Source organism: Gallinula chloropus (assembly GCF_964237585.1).
Source record: "Gallinula chloropus genome assembly, chromosome: 1".
NCBI lineage: Eukaryota > Metazoa > Chordata > Aves > Gruiformes > Rallidae > Gallinula > Gallinula chloropus.
The window spans coordinates 211,833,949-211,849,447 of NC_140085.1; the positions used below are offsets into that span (position 1 = coordinate 211,833,949).

The following is a 15,499-nucleotide window of genomic DNA, read 5'->3' on the forward strand; positions in this document are numbered from 1 at the left end:
TGGCGATGTGGGGTCTCCTCACTGGTAAGGCTGATGGAGTTGTGACCAGGGAAGTGTTGGGAAATACTCCACGTCAGGCTTCCCATGCCTAGCTAACTAACTGTTGGCATAACTAACTTCACATAAGCATCTAAATTCACCAAAACCTTAGGGCATGAGCTATGATTTCACACAGATATATTGACCTTCTATTGATGGAACTTTTGCCTACCTAAGTGAAAGGAAGCCCCAGAGCAGGTTTAAGCCAGAATATAAGGAAGCTAAAAACCTCAGCAGAAGTGTCAACTTTAAGAGACAACAAAAGAAGTTGCCCACCTAGAGACAAAGAAAAGACCCAGTGAAGAAGGGGAAGACCCCAGACCCTAATAGTACCACTGGTCTGAACTGTCACCTGCAGGAAAGGGAACTGTAAGGGTATGATTGCCCAGGAATTAATTTTTTTGGGGAGTCCCTCTGCAGAGACACCCAGCTCCAGCTGTTACAACCCCTGCCCCATCAAAATAAGTGGCTTAGAGCCTGAAACCCTGCCGTGGGAAACCTAGGGTGAGGAAACTTACTTTAACAGAGGGCACACATCTGAGAGCAGCAGCGACACTGAGTCTCACCAAGATTATTTCTCCTCCCAGCTGCTCTGTGGGGTGATCGGGCACTTGCAGGCAGTGACATGATCTCAGCCTGGCCACACTGCCTTTCCGCTGCTCCACACAGCTAGCCGAATGCCCGGGCGTGCTGTAGATAACAGGGCTGTAATTCTGCTCCCTGAGCAGGAAGGGCAACAGATATCTTTCCACAATATGTATCTTCTTAGATCACAGGCAGACTATCTCTCTTCTCCCAGCTTCATCTGTGTACGATGAGTAAGTGAGCCTGTGGCTGCCGTTGCTCTGACAGGCGCCCGAGTGCAGGGTGCTGCCACTCTCCTGTGAAGCCATAGGAAGTGTTTCGTGATTCGAGATAAGAAAGACCTTCACTTCCTCCTTCTGTGCTTGCAGGACTGAGCTGCTGCTGAGGCTGCACCGTCCACCCCGACGGCCCCTTTGCAAAATGGATCAGGAGACCCTGGGAAGCATTGTCCTGCTGGCCATTGTCACCTTGATAAGTGTTGTGCAGAACGGTAAGGCAGAAAAATTCGCATTTATTTAAGGGCTGAAAGGAAGTTCAGTGGGATGTATGCTGGTCTGATCTTTGGATCTCTGGTTATAAGTCTGTGTGTGCTTGGGCATGACTTCGGCTTTAGAAACAATCTTCTAAGCACGTAATTTTGCGTGCTGATGTGCAGTTATCTTGGAAGTCACAGGGTCCTATTCGGCAGTACTCGAGAGCGAGTTTGTTATATATATGTCAGGTAATGAAAGGGTTCCTATGCTGGGGTGCAGGGTGGCAATATGCATGTAGGTTTGATGAGTGGGACCTCCTTTCCTTGCTAAAGACCCTCATGTGGGCATCCAGGGCTGCTCTCCAGCTGGACCCCCACCGCCACGGGCAGGGGCCAGGGCCCCGAGGGGCTGTGATGGGTCAGACCTTTGCACAGAGCCAGGTGAAGGGGCCAAAACTGCACCAGCTCATTGTAGGAGTCTGTTTGGGTGGTTGGTGAGCAGGCAGCTCTCCTGCTTTCCTGCATCTCCAGATCCTAAAGTCCAACAGATCTCAATTGACTGCAATCCCAAGGGCACTGCCCATTTCCTGCCATGGGGAAGTTACAGCTTTTAGCTCTTATCCAGACCTGTACAATCCACCCTGTTACCCAGGGGTCTTAAAATAAAGCAGCAACTTCCTCTTGTGCAAATCTGGTTTTACCTTGGCCGTTGCCTCTTACAAATACTTAAGATTTTAGCAGAAAGTTCTCCCCAGAACGCAGAGAAGGGAGGGAGTTTTGCCCCAGCTGCACTGAGATTGCCCAGGCTGAAGGAGAGTCAGCAGTGGGATGAGGGGGGAGGCAGGACCGAATGCTAGAAATCTTCTGTGGATGTTTCTTTGTACAAATGGGAGATTCCCACTGGGCAGGAACCCCACCTTCAGTCCTAGGAAATGGGCTATTCTTGGGCTGCTGCAGAGAGGGGAAGTGGTGGGAGCCTCAGCGTAAGCCTGGCTGCCAGAGAGCAAAAAAAGAAACCCGACCAGACCAATGATGTGAACTGGTCTGGTTTTGACATAGGCACTTCATGTCTCATTGTTTAACTCCATGCTGGTTTCTGGTAAATGCACAGTGTGTGGGGTCACCAGAATATGGCACGCTGTGATCAGAGCACGTGCTGCAATTAAACAAGTATGTCACCTACACATTTCTTGCTATTTAACCAGGAGACTTCATGTACAGGTTTATTCCTCTCACCCTGAAAGCTGGGCATTTGCCTTCCAGCCTGACAAGCCCTCTCACCTCAGGGAAATCTGTCTGTGAGATTATTGACCCAGTGGTTGCAAATGGGCAGCGTGGTGCTTGGCAGAGGGCTTAGTGTGCCAGGCACAAGTGGCACACAGCCCTAAACCATGACTTCAGACCTTGCATCATCTTGATTTCCTCTTCCTAAACTTTCTGTCTAGAAAGACTATGCAGCCCTGCAACAAATGCAACGATTACAGCAGTAGAAATGCTTGTCAGGGGATGTCATTTGTGCTGAACTCTTGCTCTGGCTCTGTTTCACCAGAGCACTTGGGTCTCTGCTTGACAGTCTTTAAGTATGTGAAGTTGATACCACGTAAATTTGGATTTATATGCATTTCTACTTGTGGTGCAGGGTTAGAAAAGAGTTGGGGTGGATGCTGTTATTACCAAGGCTGGAGGTGGGCTGTGGTGCTGCCCCAGTCTGATGCCCATTTACTGTCACCTTGTTGTGTTGGGAATCTCCATGCCCTACAGAGTGACTCATGTGGCCGGATGCTGCAGTCACAGATGTAGCTCTAGGTTTTGTTCTTGTATCAAAGAGATGTTGCAATTCAGCAGCTTTCAGGGCAAATCAGTGGTCATCACTGAGCAGGACAGAATGGACAGAAGTCAATGGAAAGAGCAACCTGAATGTTTGCCAGCACTTGTCAGGTTGGAGGTTCAGCATGTGGTTTCTGTCGGCATCAACTGGTGAAACAACCAGGCTTGGACTGAACTCTTGTACATTAACTTGATCGGAGTGGGACTGATGTGGTTCAGGGTCAGAGCAGCCTGTGCAGCCCTGAAACCTCAGGGCATCCCTCAGGGAGGTCATGCCTGACCAGCCTAAAGGGAGAGCAGTGGATGTTGTCTACCTTGACTTAAGCGAGGCTTTTGACACCGTGTCTCACAGCATCCTTGTAAACAAGCTTAGGAAGTGTGGGTTGGATCAGTGGACAGTGAGGTGGGTTGAGAACTGGCTGAATGGCAGAGCCCAGAGTGTTGTGGTAAACAGCACAGAGACTGGTTGGAGGCCTGTGGTGTTCCCCAAGGGTCTTATTGAAGATGTTCAGCTATGATCTGGACAAGGGGACAGAACTGGGAGGAGTGGCTGATACGATGGAAGGCTACGCTGCCATCCTGTGAGATCTTGGCAGACTGGAGAACTGGGCAAAGAGGAACCAAATGAAGGTGAACATGGGCAAGTCTAGGGTCATGACCTATGAGGAATAACCCCAGGCACCAGTACAGGTTAGGGGTTGACCTGCTGGGAAGCAGTGTTACAGAGAATGACCTGGGAGTCCTGGTAGGCAGCAAGCTTTCTGTGTGCCCTCGTGGCCAAGGAGGCCAGTGGTACCTGGGGTGAATTAAGAAGAGTGTGGCCAAGTAGAGGGAGGTTCTCCTCCCCCTCTATTCTTCCATGGTGAGGCCACATCTGGAGGTCTGTGTCCTGTTCTGGGCTCCTCAGTTCAAGACAGACAGGGAACTACTGGAGAGAGTCCAGCAAAGGGCTATAAGGATGATGAGGGGACTGGAACATCTCTCGTGCGAGGAAAGGTTGAAAGGGCTGGGTCTGTTTAGCCCAAAGAAGAGAAGGCTGGGAGGGCATCTCATCAATACTTACAAATATCTAAAGGGCAAGTGTCCAGAGGATGGGGCCAGCCTCTACTCTGGTGCTCACTGACAGGACAAAGGGCAACAGGCACAAACTGGAACACAGGAAGGTCCATCTGAATATGAGGAAAAATTTCTTCACTGTGAGGGTGCAGGAGCACTGGGACAGGCTGCCCAGAGAGGCTGTGGAGTCTCCTTCCCTGGAGATATTAAAGACCCATCTGGATGTGATCCTGTACAACCTGCTTGAGGTGACCCTACTTTAGCAGGGGGTTGGACTAGATGATCTCCAGAGGTCCCTTCCAACCCCACCATTCTGTGAATCTCCTGGTACAGCTGGACTGAATTAAACCACTCACCTCTAGCATTGCTCTGCTCACTCATCTCATACCAGCTTGTGAAACCACCCTCCTGCCTTGAGGTCCAGAGTCAAGAGCAGGAAATACAACCATGGTGTTGCAAGTCGCGTCACACTGTACTCCCTGATTTCCACAGTGCCAGGTAAACAGGAGCCAAGTGCTGCTGAGATGGGAGCACAGACTTCATTCCTTCTTTGCCTCAGTCTTTAATAGTAAGGTGAGGTGTTCCCTGGGTATTCAGCCTCATGAGCTGGAGGATGTGAGACAGCAGAACAAAACTCCCATGATCCAGGAGGAAATGGTTAAAGACCTGCTAGGCCAATTAGACATCCACAAGTCTATGGGGCTGGAAGGGTTCCACCCAAGGGTATTGAGGGAGCTGGTGGATGTGCTTGACAAACCCCTTTCCATCATCTACCAGCAGTTCTGGGGAAGTTCCATTTGACTGGAGGCTGGCAGATACTACAACCCAGTTACAAGAAGGGTCAGAGGGAGGATCCAGGAAACTACAGGCCTGTCAGTCTGACCTCAGTCCCAGGGAAGATCATGGAGAGGGTCATCTTGAATGCTGTCACGCAGCACACACATGACAGCTGATTGATCAGCCCAATCAACAAGGGTTTATGAAAGGCAGGTCCTGCCTAACTGAATTGATTACTTTCTATGGCAAGGTGACCTGCTTAGTGAATGAAGGAAAGGCTGTGGATGTAGTGTACCCTGACTTCAGCAAAACCTTGACACCATTTCTCACAGCATTCTGCTTGAGGAACTGGCTGCCACTGGCTTGGATAGGCACACCCTCTGCTGGGTAAAAACATGGCTGGATGGCTGGGCCCAAAGGGTGGTGGTAAATGGAGCTAAATCCAGCTGGAAGACAGTCACCAGTGGTGTTCCCCAGGGTTCAGTCCTGAGTCCAGTTTTGTTTAATATCTTTATCAATGACCTGGATGAAGGGATTGAAGCTCCCTCAGTAAGTCTGCAGATGACACTAAGCTGGGAGGAAGAGTTGATCTGCCTGAGGGTAGGGAGGCTCTTCAGAGGGATCTGAACAGACTGGACCGATGGGCTGAGACCAATGGGATGAAGTTTAACAAGGCCAAGTGTAGAGTGCAGCACATGGGACAGAACAACCCCCTGCAGCGCTACAGGCTGGGGGAGACTGGCTGGAGAGCTGTCAGGAAGAGAAGGACCTGGGGGTGTTGGGTGACTGCAGGCTGAATATGAGTCAGCAGTGTGCCCAGGCAGCCAAGAAGGCCAATGGCATCCTGGCTCATATCAGAAACAGCGTGGCCAGGAGGTCCAGGGAAGTGACTGTGCCCCTGTACTGGGCATTGGTGAGGCTGAACCTCAAATACTCTGTTCAGTTTTGTAGCTCTCACTGCAGGAAAGACGTTGAGGTCCTGGAGTGAGTGCAGAGAAGGGCAACCAGGCTGGGGAAGGGGCTGGAGAGAAAATCTCATGAGGAGCAGCTGAGGGAACTGGAGATGTTTTGCCTGGAGAAGAGGAAGTTGAGGGGAGACCTTTTCACCACCTACAATTACCTGAAGGGAGGTTGTAGAGAGGTGGGCGATGGTCTCTTTGCCCAAGTGTCAGGTGATAGGACGAGGGGGAATGGACTCAAGCTGCACCAGGGCAGGTTCAGATTAGACATTAGGAAAAAGTTCTTCACTGAAAGGGTTATCTGGCACTGGAACAGGCTGCCCAGGGAGGCAGTTGGGTCACCTTCCCTGGATGTGTTCAAAAAAAGGGTAGAGGACAGGTACAGGTGGACTCACTGATCTCAAAGGTCTTTTCCAAGCTAGTATTCTGTGACCTGCAGTGAGGGGCAACCCTGGATGTGATCTGTCAGCTCTGCTCTGGTCCTCAGCCCAGCTGAACCTTGGCCAGCCAGGACTCAACGTCTTGGGCTTTTTTCTGGGAAGATACTGAGAGCCTGCAGGCAATATGGGTTTGACAGGGCTAAAGAGCACAGAACTGGGGAACCACTTTCAGGACAAGAAAACTCACTTGAAGCAGGAGTCTTTACCTCTCCATACGATGGTGAGATGCTGGGCTGCCCTCTGATTCACTGCCCTCACCTTCGGGGTCTGTGTGGTTCTGAGGAAATACAGCCACTGTGGTGAGTTGAAGGTAATCGACCCAGGAGTCTTTCCTAGCTAAGAGGTGGACACCTGTCCTGATTTTTGGCTGGGATAGAGTTAGTTTTCAGTACAAGCTGTGAGGGGACACAGCCAGGACAGCTGACACAAACTAGCCAAAGGGGTATTCCATGCCATATGACATCATGCCCAGTATGTAAGGAGGGGAGCTGGCTGGGAGACACAGTCTGGGCATCAGGTTCTGGGTGGTAAGCTAATTGCTTTGTGTATCACCTGCTTTGCATATTCTTTCATGAGTACTGGGTTGTTATTTTCCTCTCCGTTTGCTGTTCCAGTAAACTGCCCTTATCCCAACCCACCAGATTTACCTTTTTCTTCTGATTCTCCTCCACATCCCACTGGGACACACACACGATAAGAGTGGGTGGCCTCATGGTGCTAAGCTACCAGCTGGGACTAAACCATGACAACACCTCATGTGAGGTGGTTGTCTGAGCTCTTTCTGGAGCCGGTAGTGAAAGTGGGATGGTTTTTCTCATGCCAGAAGCTTTCTGAGGGACAGACTGACCTCTCAAGGTGCCTTTCTTAGGTTTTTCTCTGTAACCCACTGTTTACAGAGGGGAAACATCCTGTTCCCAAGCACTCCTCGATGTCTCTGAAGTAACGTGTGACAAAGTCCCATTCAAAACATCCAGAGTGCAAGTGTATATGATAACCCTACCTCTGTCCTTTGTCTTACTGCCCAACCCTATGCCAAGGATCCTATGGTGGTTTGGCCCTGGCTGGAGGCCAGATGCCCACCAAAGCTGTTCTACCACTCCCCTTTTAAGCTGGACAGGGGAGAAAATAAATATTGAGAGGCTCAGGAGTGAGATAAGGACAGGGAGAGATCATTCCCCAATCAGTGTCACGGGCAAAACAGACTCAACACAGAATAAAAGAAAGAAAACTCTAATTTATTACACTGCACTGCATACGGAGTTGGATAATGAGAAGTACAACCTGATCTTAAACCACCTCCCCCCACCCCTCCCTTCTTAGGAGACTTTATTCATGACTTTGCTCCCTTTTCACCCCACATTGTGGCACAGGGAGGGGCAGGGAATGGGGGCGGTGCGGGGGGAAGTGGGGCATTCCCCACAGGCTTCCCCTTCTGCTTGCGTTTTGTTTTCTCTTGAATGTGACTCAGAGAGGCTCCGTGACCATTGCTGATGGGCTTGGCCTGGGTCAGTGGCAAGTCTGGCCTTGAGCCAGCTGGTGTTTGCTCTGTCAGGCCTACAGGAAGCTTCTGGCTGCTTCCTGCAGCAGCCACCCCTGCAGCCCCCCCCTTCCTCCAGCAGAACCCAGCCACGCAAGACTACCACAGAGCCACATACCATGTCAGAGGTGGCAAGAACTTCCAAGAAAGATGCCTGGAAATCCACAGATAGATTCTTCTCAGAAGACCCAACACCCCCAAGCCTGCCCAGGAAAGCTGAGAGAGCACGGGATAGATGAGTGGACAGTGAGGTGGGTTGAGAATTGGCTGTTGAACGGAGCCCAGAGGGTGGTGATCAGTGGAGCAGAGTCTGACTGGAGGCCTGTGACCAGCGGTGTTCCCCAGGGCTCAGTGTTGGGTCCAGTCCTGTTTAATATCTTCATTGATGACCTTGATGAGGGAACAGCATCCACCCTCAGCAAGTACCCGATGGTACAAAGCTGGGAGGAGTGGCTGACACGCAGGACACTGCGCTGCCATCCAGAGAGACCTGGACAGGCTGGAGAGCTGGGCAGGGAGAGACCAGATGAGGTTCCACAAAAGCAAGTGGAGAGTCTGGCACCTGGGGAGGAATAACCACTGGAATCAGTACAGGCTGGGGGATGAGCTGCTGGAGAAGAGCTCTGTGGAGAAGGACCTGGGGGTCCTGGTTGATGACAGGTTGGCCATGAGCCAGCAGTGTGCCCTCGGGGCTGAGAGAGACAATGGGATCCTGGGGAGCATCAGGAGGAGTGTGGCCAGCAGGTCACAGGAGGGGATCCTCCCCCTCTACTCTGCCCTGGTCAGGCCCCACCTGGAGTGTTGTGTCCAGTTCTGGGCTCCCTGGGATAAAAAGGACAGGGATCTCCTGGAGAGAGTCCAGAGGAGGCTACAAAGATGATGAAGGGCCTGGAGCATCTCCCCTGTGAGGAAAGGCTGAGTGAGTTGGGGCTGTTCAGCCTGGAGAAAAGAAGACTAAAGGGGGACCTTATGAATGTTTATAAATATCTGAAGTATGGGATGCAGGGGGAATGGGCAGCCCCTTTTCAGTGCTCTGTGGAGACAGGACAAGGGGCAATGGCTGCAAGTTGGAGCACAGGAAGTTCCACAGCAACATGGGGAAGAACTTTTCCCCAGTGAGGGTGCCAGAGCCCTGGGACAGGCTGCCCAGGGAGGTGGTGGAGTCTCCATCTCTGGAGAGATTCCAGCCCCGTCTGGACGCCTGTCTGTGCAATATGAGCTGGGGAGCTGCTTTGGCAGGGGGGTTGGACCCCATGATCTCTCCAGGTCCCTTCCAACCCCTATGATGTTATGATTCTGTGATCCCACAGGCTGTGCACCAGGATTGTCACCACCCATGCTTCCAAGCTCTTGTCCTTGGTGACAGCTGTCATGCTGAGCATGTCCATGGATGGCTCTTGGCATCGCAGAGTCTCTCTGCAGCAGCATGCTGGCATTTGGGAATCACAGCATCACAGAATTGTTTTTATTGTGAGGGACCTTTCAAATTGTCAAGTCCAACCGTCACCCTAACCTGCCAAAATCACCATTAAACCACATCCCTCAGCACCACATCTAACCATCTTTTAAATACCTCCAGGGATGGAAACTCCACCACTTCTCTGGGCAGCCCATTCCAATATATAACAACCTTCTCTGTGAATATTTTTTTTCCTAAAAGCCAATCTAAACCTCCCTTGGTGTAACTTGAGGCCATTTCCTCTTGTTCTATCACTTGTCACAAAGGAGAATAGGTCAGCCCCCACTGAGAGATCTCAGTGGCTGTGCTGCTGGATGGTGTCTGCTCTGGTTCCTCTAAGAGATGACCAGTGCACTGCACTGGTGGCAGTGGGAGGGTCTGCAGCCTGGCTCAGAGTGGAGATGCTGGCTGAAAGCACTGTGGGTGTCTCAGGAGAAAGGCTGTATGCACCCAGGGAAATCACTCGATGTTGGAAGGCAAAAAGTACATAAGCTTTGAGGGATGGTAATGGAAGTACAAAAGACCTCCTGGTACCATCAGTGAGGAGGAAAAAAGGGAGGTAACCCTTCAGATTCCAGGGATGAAATCTTGCAGCTTAACAAGTTTACTTATATTGTTATAGCAATATATTTCCTGACAGGTTATCTTTTATATGTATCTTTGGTAATACTCTAAACCATAGAGTGATTTGGGTACACCAAAAAGGGATGCATGGGAGTACAAAGCCTGTAGGCTGTCGGGGCTCTTTCTGGGGTATTTAGACACATGGTTGATGGTCTCTGGTTTACTGTCATCAGATAAAACATGTTTGTCAAGCTCATGATACATTACCTCGAGGTGCTGCATTTTTGCCACAGCTAACCCCCCAGCACAAGAGTGTTGCTTGGAAGGTGGATACATGCAATATGGACACAGAGCATTCAGCCATCAGGACCAGGTTTTCAATGGGCCTTTCTGGAAGGTGAACCATCCATGCAGGATGTCCCTGGTTTGGCAAACGGGTATCAGTAGGAGAGAAGAGACTCCCTTGTCTCTCTGCTCTATTAGAGAGTGAGGGTTGGGTTTGGCAGCTCTGACTGAAGGCTTTTTTCCCTCCGGGGGCACAGAGGGCTGAGTCTGGGATGTACTGCAGCAGACAGAGGTGCACTGCCAGAAGAGCAGTGTGGGGATGAAGCAGGGCTCAGAGGTGAGAGAACCTGCTGCCAGTCATATCCTAACACACGGGGACGCCTGAGGTTGCACCACACTGCAACCTTGCACAGAGGGATTGGTTATGCCTTAGTGACAGAGCGAGCACGCCGGCCACATCCTGCACCTCCACGCACCCACGTCCTCTCCTGCCATCCAGCCTGGATGCTTATGAGAACAGAGCTGAGCCCACAAAGCCCAGCTTCTGCAGTATCTCCATATTTCATCTTAGATCGAATATTCTGTGGTTTTTTTAACAGCTTTTTTTGCTAGCAAAGTGGAGCATGAAAGCAAACACTGCAATGGCAAGGGGTTCCAGCGGCCAGGATCCTCCGCCTTCGACCGTGTCTACACTGCCAAGTGAGTAGGCAAGCCCTGAGGGGACAGTGGGGGCAAAGTGGGGTTGTTCTCTCTTCTTTAAGGTTTAATTGAATTCCTTTAGGGGTCTGGAGGTGGCCTCCAAATACCCTCAGATGACAACGTTGTCCTCAATCCCCTGCTGTGTGTATTGTGTTCAGACCCGTAGTTCTCCAGTGTGTTTGCTGGTGAACCCAGCTCCCTTCGGGGTACCCTGTGCTGTATTTGCATTGGACTTGCAGCCCCTCTGTCCTTCAATTTGGGAACCAGTTCACTCAGCAGTAGCTAGTGCTGGAAATGTGATAAAAGTACTGCAGCTTGCAAGGGAAGAGCAGGCAGAGAGATGCCAACGTGCTGAGGAGCAGGCTGGTGCCAGAGCTGTACAAACCCTGGCAGCTCCTTCAGCACGTGGCTCTCTGCTTCTCCACCACATCCATACCTCTTGTCTTTGACATCTCTTCAGAGAGAGCAGAGGGGGAAATTAATTCCAACCCAGAAGAACATAAAATATTTTTTATTACCCATGAAGTCCTGACAACGAGCTTGGAACTGGATGGGACGTCCAAGTGCTGCCCTTCCCAGGTGGGCAACCTCTGCCAAGGGCAGAGTGCTTCCCCCTTGGAAAGCATTCCCAGCTGAAGGCAGCAGCTGGAAATCACTCCTGTTGCCCTGCAAAGGCAAGTTAACTCTGTGGGATGCTCCTATTTGTGGGGCACTTCTCCTTTTGTTGGTTTTGTGCAGCTTTCAGTGCCAATAACTTGGTTAATATGACTTAATTACAAGGATTTTCCAGGCCAACAAAGCACACAGTGTCTATTATCCGTGCGCCACGATCAAACAGGTTAGAGGAGGAAAGCAGCTCACAGATGCCAGGCATGTGCACGAGGCAGTTTATTTTCCTCATCAGGCAGGACAAAGGCATCCATTCTCTGAGTGAGGAAACAGGGAAGCAGCCCTGTGGGTGAGGCAGCCACCGTGTTTGGGCACGGACACGCCAGCCCAGCCAGCCCTTGGCACCTGCCTGCCCCAGGACAGCTGCAGGTGGGTCCAGAGTCTCCCACCACTCTGGGCTGGAAGCTCACCCACGGTGACATTGGCACAGCCCACATTCACCATCCTTTGCTGGTGCAGCACGTTGATTTTGTTTGCATTTCCCCCATGTCCTGATTTCTCTCTGACAAATTCCTTTCTAGCCAGAACTGCGGACACACGTACCCAACGTTTCTGGCCATGCTCTGGTGCGCCGGCCTTCTCTGCAGCCAAGGTAACACATGGGAGGGCTTCCCCTCTTAACCCCACACTGCTGTCAGCAAGAGATGATGAGAATTTTGGGGAGTATGCTTCCAGGGTCTGTATTCTCCTGCAGTGGTGGGGCCAGTCTCACCTGTCTGTTCTGCAGCTACCCGTGCTGTTTAATTAGCAGCACGCTCCCTGACTCAGTTAATGCCAACAGAAGTGTTCCCAGACACAATTCCTAACAGTCTGGGCCAGGGATGTTTCCCATATAGGCATTACAGATGAGACACCTCTGTTTTGGGTGGAAGATTTACTATGTGGATGCTGGATGCCATGTTGCTCACACCCAGGACTGGAAAGGGGCTCACTCATGTGTTTGAACTGCCAGAGCTGCCAGCCCTTCCCAGCGCTGAGAGCAGCCCAGGAGTATTTACCTGCATTTCTAAATATGATCCCCTTCAGTGCAATTTGAGTTGTCCTAAAGTTAAGCTGAGTACTTTCCTGGGGTCCATGGCAACTCCTCCTGCAAGAGAGGAGTTTCTTGACCAGAAGGACTTTTGCCTGCAGGTTTGAGAAAAGCTAGACTAAAGCCCCTTTTTATGTGCTCAGAAATTACTATTGGATGTAGTATATCCATCCACCTGCTCCTAGAGAAGGGTGTCTATCCGCTGCCTTTTGTTTCTGCTGAAAGCAGTGCCTGAGCTGGCACCCTCCATCCTGAGCCCAGCGTGACCCACGCTGGGTCTCTGCAACTGCAGGCAGGATTGCACCCACCAAACCCTCCGAAAAGCTGGTGTGAGGGCAAGGCAAGTGCCCCTTTTCCCACGTGAAGATCTCTGCCCTGCTTCCAGTGCTCACGCCTTAGCCCAGCGCTGCAGGTTCCCTTTTCCTGATCCAGCCCAGGCAGCAGATGGGAACAGTATGTACAGTGAGACCCAGGCCAGTGTCTGTAACACTTTGTTTTACCTTTTACCCAGCTCCTGCTGCCTTTGCTGGCCTGATGTACTTGTTTGTGAGGCAGAAGTACTTTGTGGGCTACCTGGGGGAACGGACTCAGAGGTAAGGACTTGCAGAGCCTCCTTGAAACAACTGGGATGCAGCAGCAGCAGCGCACCCAGGATGCTTTCACTTCCACAGGCACAGCAGCTCGTGGTGCTGCCTGTGACAGCTGCTTGCACAGGGTAGCAGAGGAAAACCCCCCTTCCTTTTCTGGGTGCACAGTAGGAGCTGTGGGAGATGCAAGGGTTGCAGCAGCACCAGGGTCAGGGGAGCTGCAGGAGGAACAGAGTGGCTGTGTCAGCAGCTCCTGCTCGTGGCCCCTGCAAACCCACACATTTGCATGTTTGTGCTGCTGTTTGCACAAGGTTGCCTTTCTACACTAGTAAAGCTCATTACACACCTGTGGAACAAGGTTGTCCCACAGCCTGTTGCGGTTGGGAAGATACAATTCCTGCTGAACAGCCCCTTTTGTAAGCAGCAGCCTATGCTGAGCACAGGAGACTGAAGAAACAGATCCTGAAAACGGCATTTATGAGCTCAGAGCTGCCTTGCAATGCAAGACTGAGCAGAAATTTGCCCTCTCTGTCTCAGCCCCCTCTGACTTTCAGCTGGTCTCAAGAGCAGAGTCTGGTCTGAGAACTTCTCATGTGAGAGATGCCTGGATCATCTCCCCTATGAGGAAAGGCTGAGTGAGCTGGGGCTGTTCAGCCTGGAGAAAAGAAGACTAAGGGGGGACCTAATTAATGTTTATAAATATCTGAAGTATGGGATGCAGGGGGAATGGGCAGCCCCTTTTCAGTGCTCTGTGGAGACAGGACAAGGGGCAATGGCTGCAAGTTGGAGCACAGGAAGTTCCACAGCAACATGGGGAAGAACTTTTCCCCAGTGAGGGTGCCAGAGCCCTGGGACAGGCTGCCCAGGGAGGTGGTGGAGTCTCCATCTCTGGAGATATTCCAGCCCCGTCTGGGGGGCTGGGGAGCTGCTTTGGCAGGGTGGTTGGACCCCATGATCTCTCCAGGTCCCTTCCAACCCCTGTGATTCTGTGATTCTATGAGGTGACGTGCATTAACGAGCTGCTTTCCCCTCTTTCTCTCTCCTCAGCACTCCCGGGTACTTGTTTGGAAAGCGCATCATTCTGTTCCTGTTCCTCATGTCCGTGGCTGGAATACTCAACTACTATCTCATCTTCTTTTTTGGAAGTGACTTTGAAATCCACATAAAAACCATAACCAACGCAATCTCTCCATTGCTGCTCATTCCCTAGCTCCCTGCAGCGCCGAGGGGGTCAGTGTGCTTAACACATCGATACCCAGAAGCAGCCATAATTCAACTGTTTAAGAAATGAACCCGTAACCCTTTTAGATTGCTGTAAATCTCATGCTCCATGGGCTTTGTAGTTTGATTTAACCTTGCTTCTCCCTTCAGGAAAGAAGATTTATTGTGATCACTCGGCACGCCCGAGGAATGGTAACAACTTCCAGTTAATTCTTTTGAGTTTTTTTCCATAAACTGCAGCTTGCAAGCTGATTGCATGGCTGGAAGGGACATTGTATGCTTGCTTCTCAGCTGCATTGTACTTAGCTTACGTCTCAAAACCCAGGAGCCTCTCAGCATCATTCCTGACCGATGGATCCCGCAGTTATCCTCACACACGACCTTCCATGAGCATCCTGCCCATGAAAAGGCATGGGCCAGCCCCTTCACCTACCCTCTCCAGCACACTTGTTGATGACCAAGCCCCCCTGCTGCTGCAGAAGGGTGGCAAATTGGCCCCTGTCTGGTCTTCCCTGATAAATATTCATGTGCGTAAGGCTCCCAACACTGATCTCATTTACAGTTCAGCCTTTTTGTTCTCCCAGAGCTGTGGAAAAGGGGTCTTGTGTAAATGAGGAGCTGCTGCACTGACGGCGGGGTTGGTTTTGTTTTGCTTGGCTTTGTTTAATAAAGCACTCTAAAAGGATGGAATCTGTTTGCTCCCATCTCCTTTCCCCTGGCGTGTGATCCCAACGGCTCCTCCGCCGGCTGGTGAGCGGAGCAAGGAGAGCCACACCGGGCTCTTTGTGCAAGCTGCTGATGGCTCTGGGCACAGGACCCACACTTAACAACTCCCTTTCTATCAGCAAGTTCAGTGTTCTGCCTCTGTCCGTGCCCCTACCAGTCCCTGCCAGGGAGGGGTTTGATTAGGGAAGCAGCCTGAGGTAGGCAAACAGGCTGGCCCCATCTTTTTTAAACATTGGTACCCTATGAGCGCTTAAGCTCTTAAGCCTGTCTGATTACCACATGCAGGATGGATAAAGCTGTATTTTATGACTCCTCTGGGAGGGACAGAGGCTCCTCACTACGTGAGAAGAGGGTTTGCAGAGCTGCTGTCATAAGGAAGGCATAGAAACCTGCCTGCCTTTGTACTGCTCTGGCAGAGGGGTTTGGTGATGCCCGATGGAGCTTGTGCACAGTGGCTCTTCTCTGCACCTGACCATCTGCACTGCCAAAATCACCCCCACCCCTTCTTCCTTATCTTCCACAGGAATTTTAGATGTGAAAGATTAGTAATAAACATATCCATTGTGT

General features: G+C 51.2%; 1 protein-coding gene across 1 annotated transcript; it reads left to right on the forward strand.

Annotated features, from left to right (window-relative positions):
* Positions 1-999: 999 nt before the first annotated feature.
* ALOX5AP (arachidonate 5-lipoxygenase activating protein) lies at positions 1,000-14,195 on the forward strand (the record flags this gene model as incomplete). Its single annotated transcript, XM_084273975.1, has 5 exons — positions 1,000-1,114; positions 10,600-10,699; positions 11,890-11,960; positions 12,910-12,991; positions 14,033-14,195. Exons 1-5 carry the CDS (start codon positions 1,045-1,047, stop codon positions 14,193-14,195), a joined length of 486 nt encoding a protein of 161 aa, XP_084130101.1. The 5' UTR covers positions 1,000-1,044.
* Between the last annotated feature and the right edge of the window lie 1,304 nt (positions 14,196-15,499).